The sequence below is a fragment of the Merops nubicus genome, unplaced genomic scaffold (genome assembly GCF_000691845.1).
Source record: "Merops nubicus isolate BGI_N331 unplaced genomic scaffold, ASM69184v1 scaffold18615, whole genome shotgun sequence".
Classification (NCBI taxonomy): domain Eukaryota; kingdom Metazoa; phylum Chordata; class Aves; order Coraciiformes; family Meropidae; genus Merops; species Merops nubicus.
The window spans coordinates 63478-82826 of record NW_008610500.1 but is presented as its reverse complement, the minus strand read 5'-3'; the positions used below and the strand labels follow the sequence as shown (position 1 = coordinate 82826).

The following is a 19349-nucleotide window of genomic DNA, read 5'->3' as shown; positions in this document are numbered from 1 at the left end:
CCTTCCAGCTTGGTAGGTTGTGAAGCACTGTGAGCTATTTACTGAAGGATGGATCTCAGGAGGTGCTAGAGCTCTCCACCATCTCATGAGGGTGTTTGCAGTGCCACTAATGCTTGCAGCCATTGAGTCTTGCAGCGTCTGATGGTGTCCCTTAAACTGCCATACTGGTTTTGGTTTGGGTAGAGTTAATTTTCTTCACAGGAGCTCTAGAATTTCTGTCACAGGAGAATCTCAGCTGCTATGTAAAGAAGCAGTGAATGCCTGGAAAGGCTTCCTTCAAAGCATGACGTGCGTGTACTGCAGACCAAATCCAAAAAGCAAATAACTCTTTCCAGTGTTTGCCATGTGCACAGAAATTAGTCCTTCAAATTTAAAAAATAGGTCTTTCTATCTTTGAGCCTTTTGTTCACAAACTGACTAACAAGAAGATGAAAATGCTAACAGCATCCAAAAAAGGATCTGGTGGCTTTGTAAGAAATAGGTTCAGTTCTAGGAAGATGTGGGCTAAGAAAACAAATCTGGGTTCATCTCAGCATAATGTGGGCTCACCAACAGTACAGGGAAAACTATTTTTTGTGAGTCTGGTAACAGTTCCTGCTTGCTCTGAGTCATCTCCTCTAGTGGTGAACTACAGTCTTTTTTTTTCTTCTCTTTTGTTTTCTGTTCATAGGAAATATAGCAGAGTTCAGTAACCAGCAAAGCTTTATTTAGACTTGTCAGAAATACAGAATTGTTTTGCTCTTCCTGGGAAAAAAAGAGGGAGATGAGGAACCTGAGAATCAGGTCATCAGCTGAAATGAGTGTCAGTGAAGGAAAAATTTGTATTGAATTTAATTGGATGTATTTGAATTTAGTCCCAAATTAGGGATTAGGACAATTAAAATGTATTTTGAAAAGAAATATTGCAACCTTAAAGATCTATTCTCTGTCTGTCTGTAGCAGATCAGTTTGTAATGGAAGGATAAGGTTTGATCCATTGCCTTTTGCCTGTTTGTGAACTATGAGGGAGACCTGAACCTAAAGATAAACCCTCAGTCTTTGGGCTCTTGCATATTTTTAAATAGATATGCACATGCACATTTGCAGATAGTTAACTTTGCTTCCTTATAATTTTTAAATATGAAAATTCTAGAATGCAAGTCTTACCTCCTTTTTTAATTGCTTCATGGTGGATCTAGTTCTTAACTGACTGTGGTAATAGGATCAAGCCTATGGACATTGATGGTTCTGAATATGCAGTTAGAATAATGTAGCTACAGAGAGCAAAAGACTTCTGAGTCAAACTGCAAAGGTGGCAGCAGCTGTATCTTCACATATTGCATTTGTGTTGAATTGGTTGAAGCAGCTGTTTGGGTGTTTAGCAGAGTTCTTAATCTCTCTGTCTCTCCTCAGCAATGCATCCTTTTCTGTCGTGCTGGTTAGCTGCTGTCCTACTACTTCTTCAGTTGTTCGTGTTGGTTTTTTTTCATGCAAGTGAAGAACTGAATGTCTGGTGGGAGGAAAGAAAAGACAGAAGGCAAGCCAAAAGTAGTAATTTAGTGAAAAAACGTTCTGCTAGTCTTTACACAGCGTAAGGAAAACCCCAAAAGACACAAATCTTAAACTAAAGAGATTAAGCTGTTAAACTACATAGGCCAGAATATGAATCTGCATCCAGTTAAGGGGTTTGTTTGTGCAGCACAGCATGCTGTGTGTGTCCTTATTTTTCTTTGGACTTGAGACCCATGAATTTTCAAATCTACTTGTAGTTGACTCAACACAAAGATAGTTGGCTACTGTATGTCTGGAGCCTGGGCCAGGCTTTCTGTGCTCTCTGTGGCTGTGTTTCTGTGAGTAGGCAGGATATTCAGATTCATACAAGGCCAAACAATGTCCGTAGGCTTAATTCTAAGCCTATTAGCCTCTACAATGTCCTATTAGCAATGCTCTTTTATAACCTTTAAAGTGTGTTTTATGTATTCAGTTGCAATGCCATGTTATTGTGTTTCTTTCCTGCTCAGTGAACTGTCTTTCAGTGTGAAGCTTATAGGCAAGCATTGAAGCTGGGTGAATTGAAGGAGTTTGGGGCACTGGCACCTTTTTAAAAACAGATACAGGTTTTTCCCCAAAGAAGGAAAACATCTTCCACCAGTCCCTCTCTTCTCTGTTTGAAAGCATCACTATGTATAATCCTGGAAAAGCTTCTGGAGGGTGGGGACCAAAGGCTGTCTGCCCAATGCCTTGTTCTCCTTGCTGGAGGTGTCGTAAGGCAGGTTGTGCCAGTGGTGTTGGGCAGGAAGCTGACAGACTGGAAAGCAAATGTTCCTGTAAAGTTCTGGTCCTTTCCCTCATGTGCAGCCCCTTGTAGGTCATGAGATGGCAATACAGTCTCCGAGTCCAGAATTCAGGGTGAGATGATCCAGGGATTGTTTGTGGCTGTTAAAGAAATGTGTGGTGGAGAAAAGCACCACCTGTTGAGTACACTTGCATTCCTGTTTCTTAGCAACTGAGGCAAATACACCAAAGCCCCAATTTTCATCCTTGTAAGACTGAGGTGGAAGCATGTTACAGGTCCCCACTAGCATTAAGTGCTTATGTTGGCTCTCTGGGAGGCACTAAATTATAGGTGGGAGCCATGGTCCTGGTGCCAGGCTGGAGGATAGCAGAGAAGCAGCCAGAGTTTTGCCAGGGAGTCTGGGACTCAAAGGCAGTTGATGTCCAAAGCAAAAGGAACAGTGATGGTTTAAAATGGCAAACCAAACCTCCACAGAGCAGCTAAGGAAGATTTTTGGTCAGGGAATTGGCCGAGTTGTGACACTCTGGTCTGGATTTCAGAGGTGTTCAGTGGCCACTGCTCCCTGGGAGGAGGCACAAGCTTGACTCCTGTGCAGCTGAGCAAACTCAGGTGTTCCCAGGATTGAGCTGGGAAGGATCTTACCATAAGAGCAAAGGTTGCCCAAAAGACAGTAATTCATGCAAAAATGGGGAGAGTGCTGTGTTTTGGGCTTTATGTGGGGAAGTTGGATAAAAATCACTGTTTATCTTTGCTCAATAAAAAATTGGCTGGATGGCTGGGCCCAAAGAGTTGTGTGAATAGAGTAAATCCAGATGGTGACTGGTCACAAGTGATGTTGTCTAGGGCTCAGTACTGGGGCCTGTTCTCTTCAATATTTTTATCAGTGATCTGGGTGAGGGGGTTGAGGGTACCCCCAGTAAGTTTGCAGACAGCACCAAGGTGGGCGGGTATGCTGATCTGCTTGAAGGTAGGGAAGCTCTGCAGAGGGTGGACAGGCTGGAGCAGTGGGCTGAGGTTCAACAGGGCCAGCTGCTGGGTCCTGCCCTTGGGTCACAGCTCCATGCAGTGCTACAGGCTTGGGGAGGAGTGGCTTGAAAGCTGTGCTTGGCACTGGTGAGGCCACACTTTGAGTACTGGATTCAGTTTTGGGCCCCTAGCTGAAGGAGGACATTGAAGTGATGGAGTGTGTCCAAAGTAGGGCAGCAAAGCTGGTGAAGGGTCTAGAGAGCAAGGATTGACTGAGGGAACTGGGATTGTTTAGTCTGGAGAAGAGGAGGCTCAGGTGAGACCTTACTGCTCTCTATGAATACTTGAAAAGAGGTTGTAATGAGGTGAGTGTTGTCCTCTTGCCTTGAGCTGTGCCAGGGGAGATTTAGGCTGGACTTGAGGAAAAATTCTTCCCTGAAAGGGTTGTAAAGCCCTGGAAGAGGCTGCTCAGGGAAGGGGTGGAGTCACCATCACTGGAGGTATTCAAAAGAGGTGTAGATGTGATGCTGAGGGACATGGCTTTGTGGTGACCTGGTAGTACTGCGTTAATGGTTGGACTTGATGACCTTAAAGGTCTCTTCCAACCAAAACAGCTCTGCAATTCTGTGACTTTAGTGAAGGAGTGGGTGCTGCAACCCTGTGGGCATTTGGGCTACTGAGCAGTGCTGCTGGGAAAAGTCACCCTGGTGTGGTGGTGCCTCTCAGGAGAGGACAGCCTGGTGCAGGGCAAAGCTGAGCTCCAGGCTGGCAGGATTATAAAGGACAACTACAAAGAGCTGCTTAATATCCTGGATGCAGTAGCCTTTCTGTCTTGTTTTTCAGGCTTGGTTTTGAGGCCATGAGGGTGATGCTTAGATCAGTGGTTCTCTCTCTCAAAGTAAAGAGAGAAAAAGAGAACTTCTCTCTCTTTATTAATGTATTACTTCTTGCTGTCCAGGGTAAGTGCAGACTTATCCCAGAAATGCTGTTCAGGGTTAAATGTGGTTTTTGTCAGTGGAGGTAATAGCTTTATAAGTAATATGGAAAGCATAAAATATACTTATTTTTTGTAATAGTTTGTACCTCCTTTGCTTCCTCAGCCTTCTGTTTATTTGTGGTATTCATGTTCTATCATATAACAGTTTTAAAAATGATCCCCTGAAGTAAATAACATCAACTTTTTTTTTTTTTCTGTTTCCTTACCAATTATTGACTGTTTTTTTTCAACAGAATAGGGGGTTGGAAAATTAAATAAAGACTTCCAAAATAACAAGCTCCAGAAAATCTTATTTAATTTGTGGGTTCATTCTGTTCTCTCTCCCGCCCCCCACCCTTTTTTTTAAGAAGATCTTTATTAATTTAGTCTAGTAACTTAGTGCTTATATTAAATTAATCTAATAAAAGTCAGAGTCCTCACATAACGTTTCCCAAATGTGAAGCAGCATCTATTACATGAGGCACAATCTTTTTACAGTAAAACGTAAACCTGATATGTAGAATTACAAGGCATCAAACTGTTTGGTGTATGTTAAGTCAAATACTGGAGTATAGTCATGCTGAAGGAAAGGAATAAGCTACACTAGCATTCAAAAAATTAAGAACTCAAATCAAATTCAATCTATCAAAATTATTTTCACGTGTGGAAGTACACTGAACTTCAGCAATTGAACCTTGTAACACTGTCTTCATACTGACTCACGTCCATCTTCCTAGGAACACTTTACCATCTCCTGATGTAAATCCCACGTGTAATCATGCAGATGCATAGCCTGTAGGAAGGTCTGTGTATCGGTACAGATGTGCAGCCAGAAAGACTAGACCTGTTTAAACTGACCAGCTCATGGATGCGTTGTTGCACCACGTTTTCATCCCCAACCACTGTTGATACAGATAGTTTATGACAGCATTTTAAACCTCCAACAGCAAAGGCCTCCAGCAGCAGCAGCACAAGGGGCTTTGTGCTGCCAGAGCCTCGGGAGGCCCGGCCGTGCCTTCCCCTGGGGTGAGGGTCACCCTTTTGTGCAGAGCCCTCGAGTTGCACAAGCCTCATGAGCTGGGGTGGAGCGTTTGCCATTCAGGGAGCGTGGGTGTTCCTGTTGATTTGTGGATGTGTACATCACAGTGTAACCACAGAGTTTATTCCTGTTCTCTCACTGAATTATTTATTATGGACTGAGATGGGGAAGAAGGGGGATTCTTTTGTATTGGCATCACCAGAGGATTATGTTCACTGCACGTTTTCAAGCACTAAATCGCCAATGGGTGATAATAAAGTTTACCTCACAGGGATGTTGTGAAGTGTAATTAATTAATGTTTTTAGAGTGCTTTGGGATCCTCTCATGAAAGGCACATTAGAAGTGCAGCAGAGGATTATGCTGATTATTTTTCCCATCTATTACCCCAATATGTCACTGACTGAAATTCAATAGAATAATATGGGCACCCTTATAATGATGAGCAAAGACAGTATAATATTTTTAAAATTTCCCTAAGAGCTAGAAAAGGCAGCTTGATCGTATAATACAAAAATTAATAGAATTGGGATTTTTTTTTAATTGTCCCCATTGTTTTTTTCTCCTTTCTGCTTGAAAAGTCATTCCCTTTGCTGGAGTAACAATAATAACTACAAATTATGCCTTTATGCTGTTACAGTTCGATGATGTGCTGCAGCCAGGGTACAGGTTAGAAACACAGGCTGAGTTATTACATACTGCAGGGCAGTGATTTCCTGCAAACTGATTTATGGATAAATAATTCTATGTACTTATTACATGGGACAGGCAGGTTTTAATTTCTGTAACAAAGCACAGCTGAACAAAGGAAGATTGCCTACTATAACATAGGGACAGGATACCTGTGAAGAGGATAAACAGATGCAACCATGTTGCAAGAGCCTTACCAGCTTGAAAGGGGGCCCTCTTGGTAGGGGCTAATAGGTAAATGGTCCCAGAAAGCAGGGGTTTGACTTTTTCAAATTTCATTGAGGTCTTTTATTTGGAGTTGTAAAAGGAATCAAAAGTGTTTGGGTGCTAATGCTCCTCTGCAGTCTCTGCTGAGGTTCTGCTGTGCTGATAAGAGCTCCTGTTAAAAAGTAAGACGTTTAAACAAAACTATTTGATGGAACTCACAGCATGGCAGCACATGTTGGTTGTGCTCCTCACCCAGGCTTGTGTTTGCAGTCTGCAGTGAAGGGAAGGGAATGCTAGGGCACCTGGTACAACTCTGGAATGCCTCAGCCACCCCAGGCACGTCTCTGCACTCATATCACTGCAGGTTTAAATTTCCTCAACACTTTTTGAAGGAGCACATGTAGCCCAGGTGATCTTATGGTTGTTAGGCACTGCCTATTCCCTCAGCCTTTCTGAAGCTCACATGAACACAGTGTTGTTTGCTGTGTCTGACTGTGCAGGCACATGTTCTTGTCTGAGCTGGATGGAGCTTGTACTGCCACAGCCTTCAACATGTTGGGGATCATGAAGCTGTAGCACAAGAACAAGCCTTGCACATCTCCAGCTTCCAGCCTGACTCTTATCTGTCAGTCCACAACGAGCAGTTGTCTGCTCTGACACCTCACTCACCCGATGAGTCTGAGAAGATTACATTTGTTATGCTGTAGAAAATGAGAGGTTTTGGTGTTATGCATCAGGGATTCAAATGGTTTGTCTGCTTGGTGGTGACAAGTGCTTTTCTTAACTGTGTTTGATAAGGAATCGGTGTTCTCTGCTGTCCTTCTTTCTCCCCTTTAGCCAAAGAACACAAAATTCCTTCTCTTTCCCTCTCTACACATCTTAGGGCAAATATTACTCACAATTAATTTTCTAGCTGTATCCAGAAGAATGTTGAGGTGAGGGTAGTGATGCTAATAGGAACTTCCAAAATGTCCTTTGTTTAATCTGTGACTTAATTTTAACCCTAGCAGATCAGCATTTTAAGTGAGTTGCATTAATCCTGCATGACCTACCTACAAGCATCCAATTAACATGTAAGTCAGGCATGCTCATCATTTGTGAAAGGTGAAATCAGGAGTGTAACCGTGGTGGGTGCAGAGGATAGTTTGTGAAGGGAGTCAGTGACAGCGTGAGGTGTATTCTGGTCCTGTTAGCTCTGTTTAGCTGCAAAAAGGAATGACTAAGAAGTGTCATAGCTAAGCTATATATTCTAAACCTCACATGTGGCATTCTTAGAATGACTGTACTGTATGGCTGTCCTTCTGCTGGCAAAGACAAATGGGGCTTCTAGCCCATAGAGGGAAATAATTCTGTGGGGCTGTATGAACTACATAACAAAGGTTTGCCAGCTTAGCTGTGTTTGTCTAGGAAAGCAGCTTCTTGCCTTTTGCTGTTGATGCTCCTGATTAATATACTTACTTATTCAAGAAATCTGCTTTAGTCTTGCATCTATTCAGTTCACAGCTCACTAGGATGAAGTCCCAGGAATAATCCCAGTGTTTTGGATATATCACTCTTTTAAGTGACACTGTAAAATAAAGGTCATGAAGATCCCGTGAGAAGTTCTGCTAGGTGTAGAGGTCAGCCATGCTGTAGCTGGTCAAGCCTTCTGTTCAGTGTGTTGTTCTGCTTTGACTTGCACAGTTATCACTTTCTTCTCCAGAGGAGTGCACTTCAAATGAAGCTAAATTGAAAGCACTCTGGGAGGGTGACACAGCACTGGCCTAAGTGGAACGCCAGCAGTGAATTGCAGTGGTTGTTGGGTATGAACCTGACACTCAAGCTCACAGAAGTTTGCTGCTAGAGTGTTCTGACATTCTTGTGGGTAAAGGTAGCTATGCAAATTTTAACGTAGGTTACTCTGTCTTTTTTCCTTATCTGCATTTTGATGAAGCTGAAACAAGACCTGCCTGTTGAAGGATATGTCATTCAAGTACCAACAGCCAGTGTGGATAGAGAATCTCTACTAAAATACATTTTAAAAAAGTATTTTGAGAAAACTGTTTGGTCTGTTTATTGTCTTTAATTGACTGCCTGGACTGGGCTGCACTCAGCCATTCCTAGAGGAGTTCTTGAGAGCTGTTCTAGTGCACAGCAGTTTCTTGAGTGTGCACGAGCTTTGAAATCTGTTGAACTTTCCCTTCAGGGGAAAAGAATTCACGATAATTGATACAGGAAGGAGAACCAGACTCATTAACAGAAGAGTTTTGTGAACTCATAAAAGATGTGCTTTCAGATTCCTGAGCAGTCTGATCTGCTGTTCATTATCCACACATAGTTTTGAGAAGGTCTGGAGCTGACAGAGGAGTGATATTCCTGGAGCAGTAGTGTATTCATTAATAACACAGTGACCTTTGCTCATTCCTGTCCCCACTCCCAAGTCTCAGCAGGGGTAGGATGAAAGCTGGGTCAGGCCAGTTAAAGTGATTTCTTTGAAGGCCTGAGCTGTACCATGTGGAGTCAGTGAGAGGATCAATGGAAAAACGTGTATATGGCAGTAACTCTTTGCCACCAGACTGCTCTCATCTTGGGGTTGCTGTTCTATTAGAAACACCCAGTCCTGGATGAGAAGGGACCCTTTTAGTGGGAAATCCACTCAGGTTTTACGTGAGGAGTCATTCAGAGATGTCTTCTAGAGTGCAGAGAATACATTTGCTCAACAAACCAGCATCATCTTTGCAAATGAAGCCCACGAGTCGCCTTAAGTACAGCGTCGGTGCCATGAAATAAACCACCTGTGCAGTCTGCTGAGTTGCTGGATGGAAACCATGGCTTCTGGCTATCGTTTGGACCAGCTTAGCATGCTCTGGAAAAAAAAAAAAATCACAGCATCTGAAAAACCAGTGGAGAGGAGCAGGGCTGCAGTACGGCGCGAGGGGCTCGCAGCAGGTGCCCACGTGCCGAGGCTCCGAGCCCCACGGCAACACCTGTGTTTGTCTAAAGCCAGCCAGAACAATTTCCTCTCCAGTTGTAGAGGAGGATTAAAAAAAACCCTCTACCTAACTTCCAGTAGTAACAGACATTTCCTGTAATGCAATTTGCATAGTATTTCCCATGGTGCACTCTGGCTAAGCTGTGTTTTTTCTGGTTAAAACTGTTTAGTTTGGGGACACTGTTGGTAACTTCAGTGACCCCAGACTGTCTCTTTGTCTCTCGCCCGCCTTGCCAGGCCCCAGCAGTTGCAGATGGTGTGCTCTCTGAGTGCTTTCCTTAATTGAATGAAAAATAAAGCCTCTTGTAAAATATTACCAATTTAGATGTGACTTATGGGGCACATACGATGCTTATTTATTCAATTACATGAAAACTTGGCGTGGTTAAACATAGGAAGCCGAGTGTTCTGTGAAGCTGGTATAGATTTCTGGATTTTTAGGTGATTTTGCTTTAAATTACTATATAGCAGAAGGGGATGAAGGAAGTCAGCAGCTAAACTATGTTTTCCCAGCATGTATTTCACTCAGTGGACCCTTGATGCTCATTTCATGACTAATACATGCTGTACTATATGCATTTCTTGTTGTCACCAGAGATAACATTAAGTAAACTATCCCCTTAAGAAAAACAGCTTTTCTTGGCAAATGGAATATGACTCAAGGAGCCAGCACTGGAGACATACGGTGCTGTGAATGAGTGCTGTGTGTTACTCTACTGGATCTGGGTCCAGGCACTATTTATACTGCAGCATATTCAGCACCAGATTGTTCAATCTTAATACTGAAACAGTGCATCATTTAAATGTTTTTGTTCTGTTTATGTCCCATTTTCAAGCAGTGGATATCAAGCAACACTTACTAACTTTTTGTTTTGTTTGGATAAGATCTCCCCTTGCCAAAAGCTTTCTGATCTGCTCTTGAAATATTAGACCATCTGTACCAGTGCAACTTTGTGCCACTGAGGATGAACTAGGTCGCTCCCAGCTTCTTTCAGTATGTAGTGCTAGAATACTTTGCTAAGCAATACGTCAATGGCAAATGCAAACATTTAAGCCCTACAGAAAAGGAGTTGGGCTAAAATTATTTTCTCTTCAACCTGTGTAGGAGTGGGGAAAAAAAATATTCCAGAGCAGGTATTTGACAGACTTCTAAACATCGTATTCTGTTATTGTCTCTGTGCAAGATCCCTTGTTTCACTGTTTCAGAGGTTATATTTATTTTATGATCCTGTTTGGGAGATCAGGGCAAAAGGGCTTTGCCATTTGTTACCGTTTGATTAGTTCCAGAGCTGGTGAAGAACTAGGAGTAGGAAGTGAGGAGAAGAGGGATGAAGTTTCTCAGCATCACAGCATCTTTCTAGATACCCAGGGAGGTTTCTTGGAGCTCCTGTTACCACAGAGGAAGCAGTTTTCTCATGTATTAGCATGTTTCTGGCAGAAGACTTTACAGATGGTCTTTCTGAAGATCAAAAATTATATAAGCAGACCTCAAAAGGCATCGGTTTAAGTGGGAGAAAAGGTGCTTGGTGTCTTGTAGGGCTGCACTGACAAAAGTTGAGTGAGCAGAACAGTGGGGCCAGGGGAACACGATGGGGGCGGGAATAAAAGCAGTAGGTGTGGTAGTACAGAACAAGGCCAGACTGATTTGCTCTCATGTAAGATGGCACTGTGGCTTTCTTTGTTTGGCATCTTCCTGGAAGTCATTCCTGGGTATTAGTTATTGTTTTTGGCATGAGTGGGCCCTCTGCAATTGTCTAAACAGAAATACTGCCCCTGCACCAAATGGTTTACCATCCAGGTGCACAGTCTTTGTAACAAGCTCTTCCAGAAGAGGTGATGATTCCTTTTAAAGAATGAACAGAAGTAGAAATAGAACTTAGAGCATTGTCCTCCACCCCCAAACTGCTATTTTGGATCTGTGGTCAGCATCTTGAAGTTGTTTTTTTCCACAAAGAAAAGCAACCATCTGTATAGTGCAACTTGCATCTGGGAGTGGACTCTTCCTGCCTGGTGGGTTTCCAGTGCCATCCATTCACATTGGGAATCATACCATGCCTACACTGGGACTGTGTGCTGAAAGCTCCCACACAGGAATTTTCCCTTTCAAGTCAAAATTGATGCACTTATTTACTGAAGGGCCTTGTATACTGCAGGATCAGGACTGGAGAGTGTTTAAAGCTTGTTCTGAATAGAGAACTAGGCTTTAGTGAGAGGGTGAAAAATGTGAAGGGAGGAAGCCTCCTGTGCTTCCTTGAAGTAATTTAAGAGCCAGGAACATGTCAGCAACTCTCTGCTAAGAATTTAAATCTATTCCTACTCTTCCCCATTGTTTGCTTCAAGATTCAGTACAACACATCTGTTTGAGCAAGACTGCAATAAACCTCAAGGCAGATCTTGAATCTCGTGAACAAACAAGCTTATCAAAGGGTTTAGTAAATGGCTGATAAAACATAGAGTATGAATTTTTTTTCTTCTTTTCAGGAATAATCAAGCTTGGGAGGTGGAATCCCCTCCCTCTCAGTTATGTGACTGATGCACCAGATGCGACAGTAGCCGACATGCTGCAAGATGTCTATCATGTTGTGACATTGAAAATCCAATTACAAAGGTGGGTGTTTCTGAACATCTGTCCTGCTCTATTCTCTGAGCTGCTCTGTCGATTACAGCATTACTACAGAGATTAGCACATCCTGTCTTCATTAATTTCTGGTCTTTTGATGAAATGAAAAGAGAAAAGAAAAAAAGAAGAGAAGGGTGAGTCACCTGGCAACTTTTTGGTGCATGTTCCAACTGATTTTGTATGTTTTCTGAAGTAGCATAGAGGGGAGGGACAGAAGCTCAAGTAAAGATATGGGGCCTTCAAAGACAGATGTTTACACAGTCCCTAATTCAGTGGATTCTCAAGGCCTTGTTGTATCAAAAAAATAAATTCCATGCCTTTTACAGGGGGCTACACTGTGAGAAACTGCCAGTTGCTGAGATGAGGAGGATAGGAGCTTTTTGACTTTGCTTTTTTGTCTAGTGGTCTTCCCAGTGAGAGGGTGAAAAGATGAGGAAGGGATGGGTTACTGCAGCTCTGTTTGGCATTTGGCAAATATTTTCCTTCCCTGAGTGGTAATTCTAATTGGCAAAGCAAAAGCTCCCGACACTGTTACAATCACTTGCCCTCCCTTCTGCTGCTCCCACTTTTTCTGCCTCCTTTTTGCTATTTGTCTTCCAAAGAGTCCACGAATAGTTACTGATGTCTACTGATGCTGTGGCAGGTCCCTGGCAGTGCATGGCATACTCCAGACCTGCTGGTAAGCCTGCTTTGCACAGTCTGCTTTAGCTCTATGGCCAGGACGTGTCAGAGGAAGGAGACAGGAGTAACAGACATCCTGGAATATTTTGCTCACATTCTTAGAAGCTCAACTTGAGCAGAAGAGGAGTCCATTGGGATGTGCCTGTGTGTCCTTTGGTGGCAGGTGTATACCCTCCAACTGTTCGCTTCAGTTTGGAATTTGGAAGTAGTTGGTGCCTCACTAATGTTAACATCCCAAACAGCCACATTTTTTTCCTCTTACATCTCTGATGGTGCTTGGGGTTTCCAGTTCCCACTAACAGGCCTTTCATTGGTTTTATATACTGTTATCATTTCTCAGGTAGACTGCATCTCTGCAGCATAGTTATAAAAGAGCATCTAGAACCTGTAGCTGCTGTAAAAGTGGAGTGCAGTAACTCATCTCCGCAGAAGTATGAGCTACCAGGAGTCCATCTAGCCTGTTGTCACATCTGTATTACTAGAGGGTATCAGCCTAGATCAAGGTCTCTATTCTTTATCTTCAAAGTGCTTGAGTGCCTGGATGCTGTGTAAATAAAAGATAGCCTGTGCCTTTGAGATAAAGATGGTCATTGACTACTTGAACTCCTCAAGCACAACTGAACTTTCAACTCTGAGGGTAAAGCCGGGCTGTATAGGCAGAAGGCAGAACCACCTTAGAGGCTGATTAGAGAGCATGCATGGCAGGGACAAGCTTCTCCCAACTTTCTGATGTGCTTCTTGGGTCTGTCCCCATGTATGTAGACACAGACCATAAGCTTGTTAAATTAAACAAGGCACAAGTCACATGAAGACAAAAGCTTCCCTACGTATGTGATTCTTGTAGGATGGAAGTGAAAATGAACTCTACATGTGACAGATGTTGGGCATATGGCTTCATGTGTTTCTCATAGGCTCGTGGATACTTCAGTGATGAAGGCTGTGTAAGAACCTGTATAAAATGGAATTCATGTTTCAAAGCCTCCACACAATGAGGACCCTTCCTGTTTAGGGATTTTGTTAGTGGCAGTGTGACACATATGTTTATTTTTCTGTCCCAACAGGAGTGTCTTTCTCTGTCTGGAGAGCATGGCTTTATCCAGCCACTTCTGAGGCTTGCTTTACTCAGTTTCTTTGCTCTCCACCAGGCCCCAGAGAGAGTGGTTATGCACACATATAATACCATAGTAGAATTAGGTGCTATTCCTACCACGTACTGTCCTTCTCTAGTTGCACTACGTGTCTTCTGGGAGTCAGGCTTGGTGGGGAGGGGAAAGAGGAGAGAAACATCTTGACGTGCTGACTAAGCAGGAAACTCTGTTGTGCTCACTGCTTAGAGGTCTGTGGCCCTTGTGCACAGAATAAGCAAAGAGTTGTGAAGGTGATGTTTCTTTCTGCTTTTTGCTTTCTGTTTTAACAGTTGTTCAAAGTTGGAAGACTTGCCAGCAGAGCAGTGGAACCACGCCACAGTTCGCAATGCCTTAAAGGAGCTGCTCAAAGAGATGAATCAGAGCACATTAGCCAAAGAATGCCCTCTCTCACAGGTCAGTGTTCTTAGCAGGCTTAGGGAAAGCCAGATTTACAAGATCTGAAGCTTGTATTTGTTCAGTAAAGGGCTGAGATGAAACAATTCCATAAGTACTGAATCAATTTCTTGTTTTCTGTAGAAAGGAGAAATTCTAATTAATATGAAAAAAGTACCTTTATACTGTGTTTTTTTAGTAGGTTGCCAGGTAGAAATGATGGATGAATTGGATGGGTTTTATCTTGCTGTTCAGAGAGATGTAAACTCTTTTATATCTTTATGTGAACCTTTTGCAAGAGGACTAATGATCTTCAAATGCAAGATTTGAGTGGCTTCTTCCCACTGGCAGCAGCTTGCCTACCCATTAGCCCATAGGTAGCTCTCATCAGCTTCCAACTATGATAAGAAGTATGCTGTTTTAACAGTTGTGCCCCAATTTCTAGGAAACAACAACAAAAAATGTACATGTAATTATGTTAAAAAAAGAACAAAAAGTCTCATTCTCAATGACTGCTTTATAAACAGCAGTGATGTCATCTCTAAGACACTAAGACAGGTTCCTGCAGATATTGTGAGCTCTATTTGTACATCAGATTGTCATAATGAGGAATTAATAAAATTTTCATGATGGAGTCCTCCTTGCCTCTCAAAAAACAAAAATCTAAATTAAAACAAACAAACAAACAAACAAAACCACCAAAAAACCCCTGAGAAAAACACTTCAGCACCCAGACCAGGTAACTGTGCTGGGAGTGAAAAATACATTGCCTTCTAAAAACTGTATTAGAATCTAAAAACTTTATTAGTATATAGGCTAATCTGCTGATTGTATCTTTAAAAAGTCAAAGCATCATTAATCCCAGCTTGCTAAAATCCCATTGCTTTGGTAGCCTGTATCCAACATTTTTTCTCCTGTGGCTGCCTGTCTTGCATCCCACTGTGTGCTTATCCTGCAGTCCATGATCCAAAGCCCCTGCGAACCAAGAGAAATCTTTATGTATAACCAGACCAAATGTACCTCACTGTGTTGTAGTTACAACTCCAGGGAAAGCACAGAGGCAAGATACAGAGCAGAATTTAGGACGTTGCAATAAGTAGGAAACCTGTTCCTCATCTTCCTTAGCTATGTGGTGTCTGCAGAGCAAGCAGGCATGGAAAGGCTGTGTAAGGGAAACTGTGGAACTTGCCTTATTTACTAAAGGAGTAGCCGTGGCTGTAGATACACACAGAGCCTAAGTGCCTTCAATACGGAAGTATTTTTCTTTTCACACAGTTTAAGTGTAATTTCTTTAAATAGAATTATCTGTGGAATCTGGTCAGCTCATGATGATTGCAGCATATGGCTGCATCTGCCCAGTCTTCTACAATACCCAGGATAACCGCACTATGCATCATTTCGTATTCCAAATTCATTTGTTGCCTGGGTCTTTTTCCTCCCACTTCAGTTTCAAAGCCTACCAGGTAGAGATGCTGCAGCTGGGTTACTCCTTCTGCAGCCTCAGTCTGAAATATATTTACAAAATTACTGCTGGCAGAACTGCAGCAGCAAGAACCCTTGTCCCAGAATTCATTTAGTGGATAAAGCTAAACAGAGATAGTTCTGTAGAAAATTGAGGTTGTTTACTTTTAAGCACAGGTGTAAGTGACCTTGAGTAGTGACTAACCCTTGAGCTGGGACTACAAGAGTGCAGCTTGTATTATTATTACTATTGCCATAAAAAGTTTGAGTCTCTTTTGTTTTGGCTCACAAAATGCAGAAGATACAATGGAAGGTTGTATAGGAGCTGTCTATTACCATCATCTGAATATGCCTCTAATACAATTCCTTCTCCCAAATCAGTTTTAAAAAAATATCGTGCCAAATGTGAAATGTCATTACAACCCCCTTGTGGTTAATATATTATTGACAGCAGCAAATTGCAGAGTGGTCTCTCAGGAGTCAAACTGCAGAGTAAATGCTGCTGTTTATTAATGTGTTCACAGTGCCTCAAGTACAGAAGTGGAGAGAGGCAGTGTGGGGAGCTCTCGCTCCCACCAGCTCTGCCTCTGGTTCTCGGTGCCCCAGCTCTCCGTGCAGCCCAGATGGGGACTCTGATTGCCACTAATGGGAAATGTAATCATTCACTTTGATTTAAAATTGTTCTGGTTTTTTTCTGCTAGGTGTATTATGTGACTGCCGCTTAGCTGCCCTTAGCATGCGGCTCCTGTTCAAACAAATAAATCCCAGTTAACCAAGCCGGGGGGAAGGAGGGTAGGTGGGGGACTGTGTGTGGCAGAAAGAAATCCAATTAGTTCAGCATCTCCATCTTTGCATAGAGACCTCTGTCTTTCCTATATGTTGTATAACTCTTTTCAGCACTGACCGTGTGTTTTGTCTCTTTGCTGGAGCAAGATTCTTGGGATGTGAGCATGTCCCATGTTTTTCTCCTTGAACTTACTGCAGTGGATTTTCTTTGTGTGGATATTTCTTTAACTCTTGGGCTAAGTAGATTTCATTTCACGTTGCTGTCGTGGCCACACGCATACCAAACGTACCTGCTACTTCATATAATCTATTCCTTCATTAAGGATTTTCCCAGGAATAGTACGTGTTATTTAGAAATTTGCAATTGGTCAGTGTTAGTTTGGGTTTTTTTAGCCACTCTCTTCTGCATGAATATCTCTTTTCTGGAGACTGAGCAAGATTCCTAGCAGAAATACCCATAGGGTTTCTTTACATATAGTAGTGAGGATATGTTGATATTTGACATGTTTCTTTCTCCTACTCTCCTGACAACCAGTTGAAGAGAATCTGTCCTGGGATTTTTTGCCAATGGTTGATTTACAGTTTGCTTTTACTGTTTAGTTTAAGCTTTCCTTTCTCAATAAAGGTTAATGGGTTAATATATTCTGTGGTATTTAATAGCCCTAAAATTTCAGTGGTGTTGGTTGGCTGTAGAACTAGAGGATTTGGTGAAGGAACAAAAAAAGGGAAAACCAAATTGTTATGTAGACAGAGCTAAACAATTTCCCCATCTGTCCTTAGAGAGTGGAAATTTAACTGAAGTGACACAAAAAAACCCCCAAGGTTTGTCAGCTCAACTTTGTTAAAAATCCTTCCTTAGCAGAGGCTATCTCTGTGTCATGCTTGTTAAAATGACTTAGAGCAAGGGAGGATTTATAGGGAGGCAATTGCTGCTGACTGCCACAATGCTAAGTTTATGTCTCAAAATATTGATTTTAATTAGAAAATTGAATCTCAGTTTTAGAAATTGAAGCTGCTACTTGAAAAGGCTCTTAGTTCATAGCCTTCAGACTCTGCTGCAGTGCGTTGTAGCAGCCTTCCAGGGGAAAAGTTAAAGTGGAAAAGCAGAAGAGCCTCTCTACTGAAAGTGAAATTACCTGTTGAAGTCTGAGGCTAATCTGCACCACCTAGTTCCCTTAAGTGTCTCAGTTTTGCTCCCATTTCTCAAGTCCCCACAACTCAAAAGTTCAGGAACAGCTGGAGTCTGTGATACTGCAGTGAATTGGGTAGAGGACTGGATAAATCTGGAAGAGGGAGGGTATGTTTTTGTTTTTAAAACATTGTTACCATTGAGTAAGCCAATATGTAAGCCCTGTAGCTTTCCAGAGATGGCTAAGATCCCATTTTGCACAAGAGCCAGTAGGCCAGAGCTTGAACCTATGATAAATAGCTTGTCTGAGCTGTGAGATCATCCTTGCTCTCTCATCTGTGTGCAGAAGGGTCACACAATGTGCCAGGGCTTTTTCTGAGCCTTGACGTAAGCGAGGAAGAAGGGCATAAGCAAGAGCGGATTTCTGGAGAGGGTGCGTTGGCTCCCACGTGTGAGTGCTGTTAGATTGCATTTCCTGGCTGGAAGTGTGTGTGTGCTGGGAAGGATTTGATCCTGGAGGAGTTCAGAGGTGGGAAAAGCAAGGCAAAATGTTGTTAAGAAGATGCTGCTTCTAGAGAGCGGATGAACAGAGGGGGGAAAAAAAAAGACAGGAAAACCTACCAGGCTCTTTCTCACCCTATGGGCAGAAGCACCCCAGATACAGAGTATCATTTTTATGGGTACCAGGTGCTGCAAAACAACTCTACACCTCTCTGCTTCACTTGGCTTGTACTGAGGGTCTGTTAGAGGGAATTTGCAAAGAGGAGAGAGGAGTGGTAGTTAAGCAAGTGATATTTCAGATTTATTGAGCTGCTTGTTTTTTTGGTTTTGGCTGCTCTGTATTGTAGCATGTGTAGTTCCCTTCACTCTGGATGGCACGGTTAATTTCTCTTTTGGGTGATTTTTCACAACAAGGGCTAATCACACGTTCCTATAAATTATATTAATTTAACTTATTTGCCTAACTGTTGTTCTGCAGCGGGTAGCACGGATGTTCCCCAGTTCTTGGCTGTGTGGTTTGCTGCATTTGGAAGCAAAACAGAGACATCTGAAAAGCATTATTTGGATTATGCATGCTGGAGCATCTAATCTTACCTTTAGGAGCTGGTTCCTAAATCATGCTTGTTCTTAGCTGGGTGCAGTGAGCATGTGTTCCCCAGCATGGCACTGCCTATTGTTGTGCAACTAAAGTTTAGGTATTGTAATATCACAAGTACAAGTAGAGCTGCCCCCCAGCCTGAACTGCAGGTCTCAGTCTAGGAGTGTACTAGGTATTTTTGCATTATTATGCAGAATAATAATAATTTTATCATTTTAATTATGTCTGGGAATACAGAATGGAGAATAAACCTGAATTTTTGTACTCATCAGACGCTTCTTTTGGTCTTTTTGGTTATTTTGGTAAAATCACAAATGGATGCTCACTGTGCACTCACATGTCATTCACTTTCCCTGGAAAAGAATTCTAGTTGTGCAAGGTATTTTAAAATGCTTTTTGTCTTTCTTTCTTTACTTCCAGAGTATGATTTCATCCATTGTAAATAGCACTTACTATGCCAATGTGTCAGCAACCAAGTGCCAGGAGTTTGGGAGATGGTACAAAAAGTACAAGAAGATTAAAGGTAAATTTGATTTTTTTGTGACTTTCCAAGTTCTTAAACTTCTGCTGACAGTTTGAGATTATTTGCTTTAAGTAAAAGTGATAATAAGCTATAATAATATTAGTGAATTTGTCTGCAAAGAGTGTACAGGAACAGCACATTTGAAATTAAATCTGATCCTTTACAAACAAGGCTGGCATGAACACACAGGCCACTTAAAACATGCTTAAAATATCCCATTTAGCTGTGCTGAAAGATCAACTGTGTTTCGAATTAACCTAACACGATTTGGAAAAATAGTTCTAGTATCTCAGGATTTGAAAATTAAATTGCTGTGTAAGTTACCTTAGTTGTGTTCTGTTCATGAAAACTAAAAAACTGTCTTAAGTTACACGTGCCCTTGTTCTCTGTTTTCAATACTGCAAAGTG

The 19349-nt window shown here is 42.2% G+C and overlaps 1 protein-coding gene across 1 annotated transcript in view; it reads left to right on the top strand.

Moving 5' to 3' along the window:
- Nucleotides 1-19349, top strand: part of SATB2 (SATB homeobox 2) — a 107350-nt gene that overhangs the window by 25037 nt on the left and 62964 nt on the right. The window contains exons 2-4 of the mRNA XM_008940947.1: nucleotides 11604-11730; nucleotides 13841-13964; nucleotides 18839-18941. Of these exons, the coding sequence (XP_008939195.1) occupies nucleotides 11604-11730; nucleotides 13841-13964; nucleotides 18839-18941 (354 nt within the window). The remainder of the gene's footprint in view (nucleotides 1-11603; nucleotides 11731-13840; nucleotides 13965-18838; nucleotides 18942-19349) is intronic.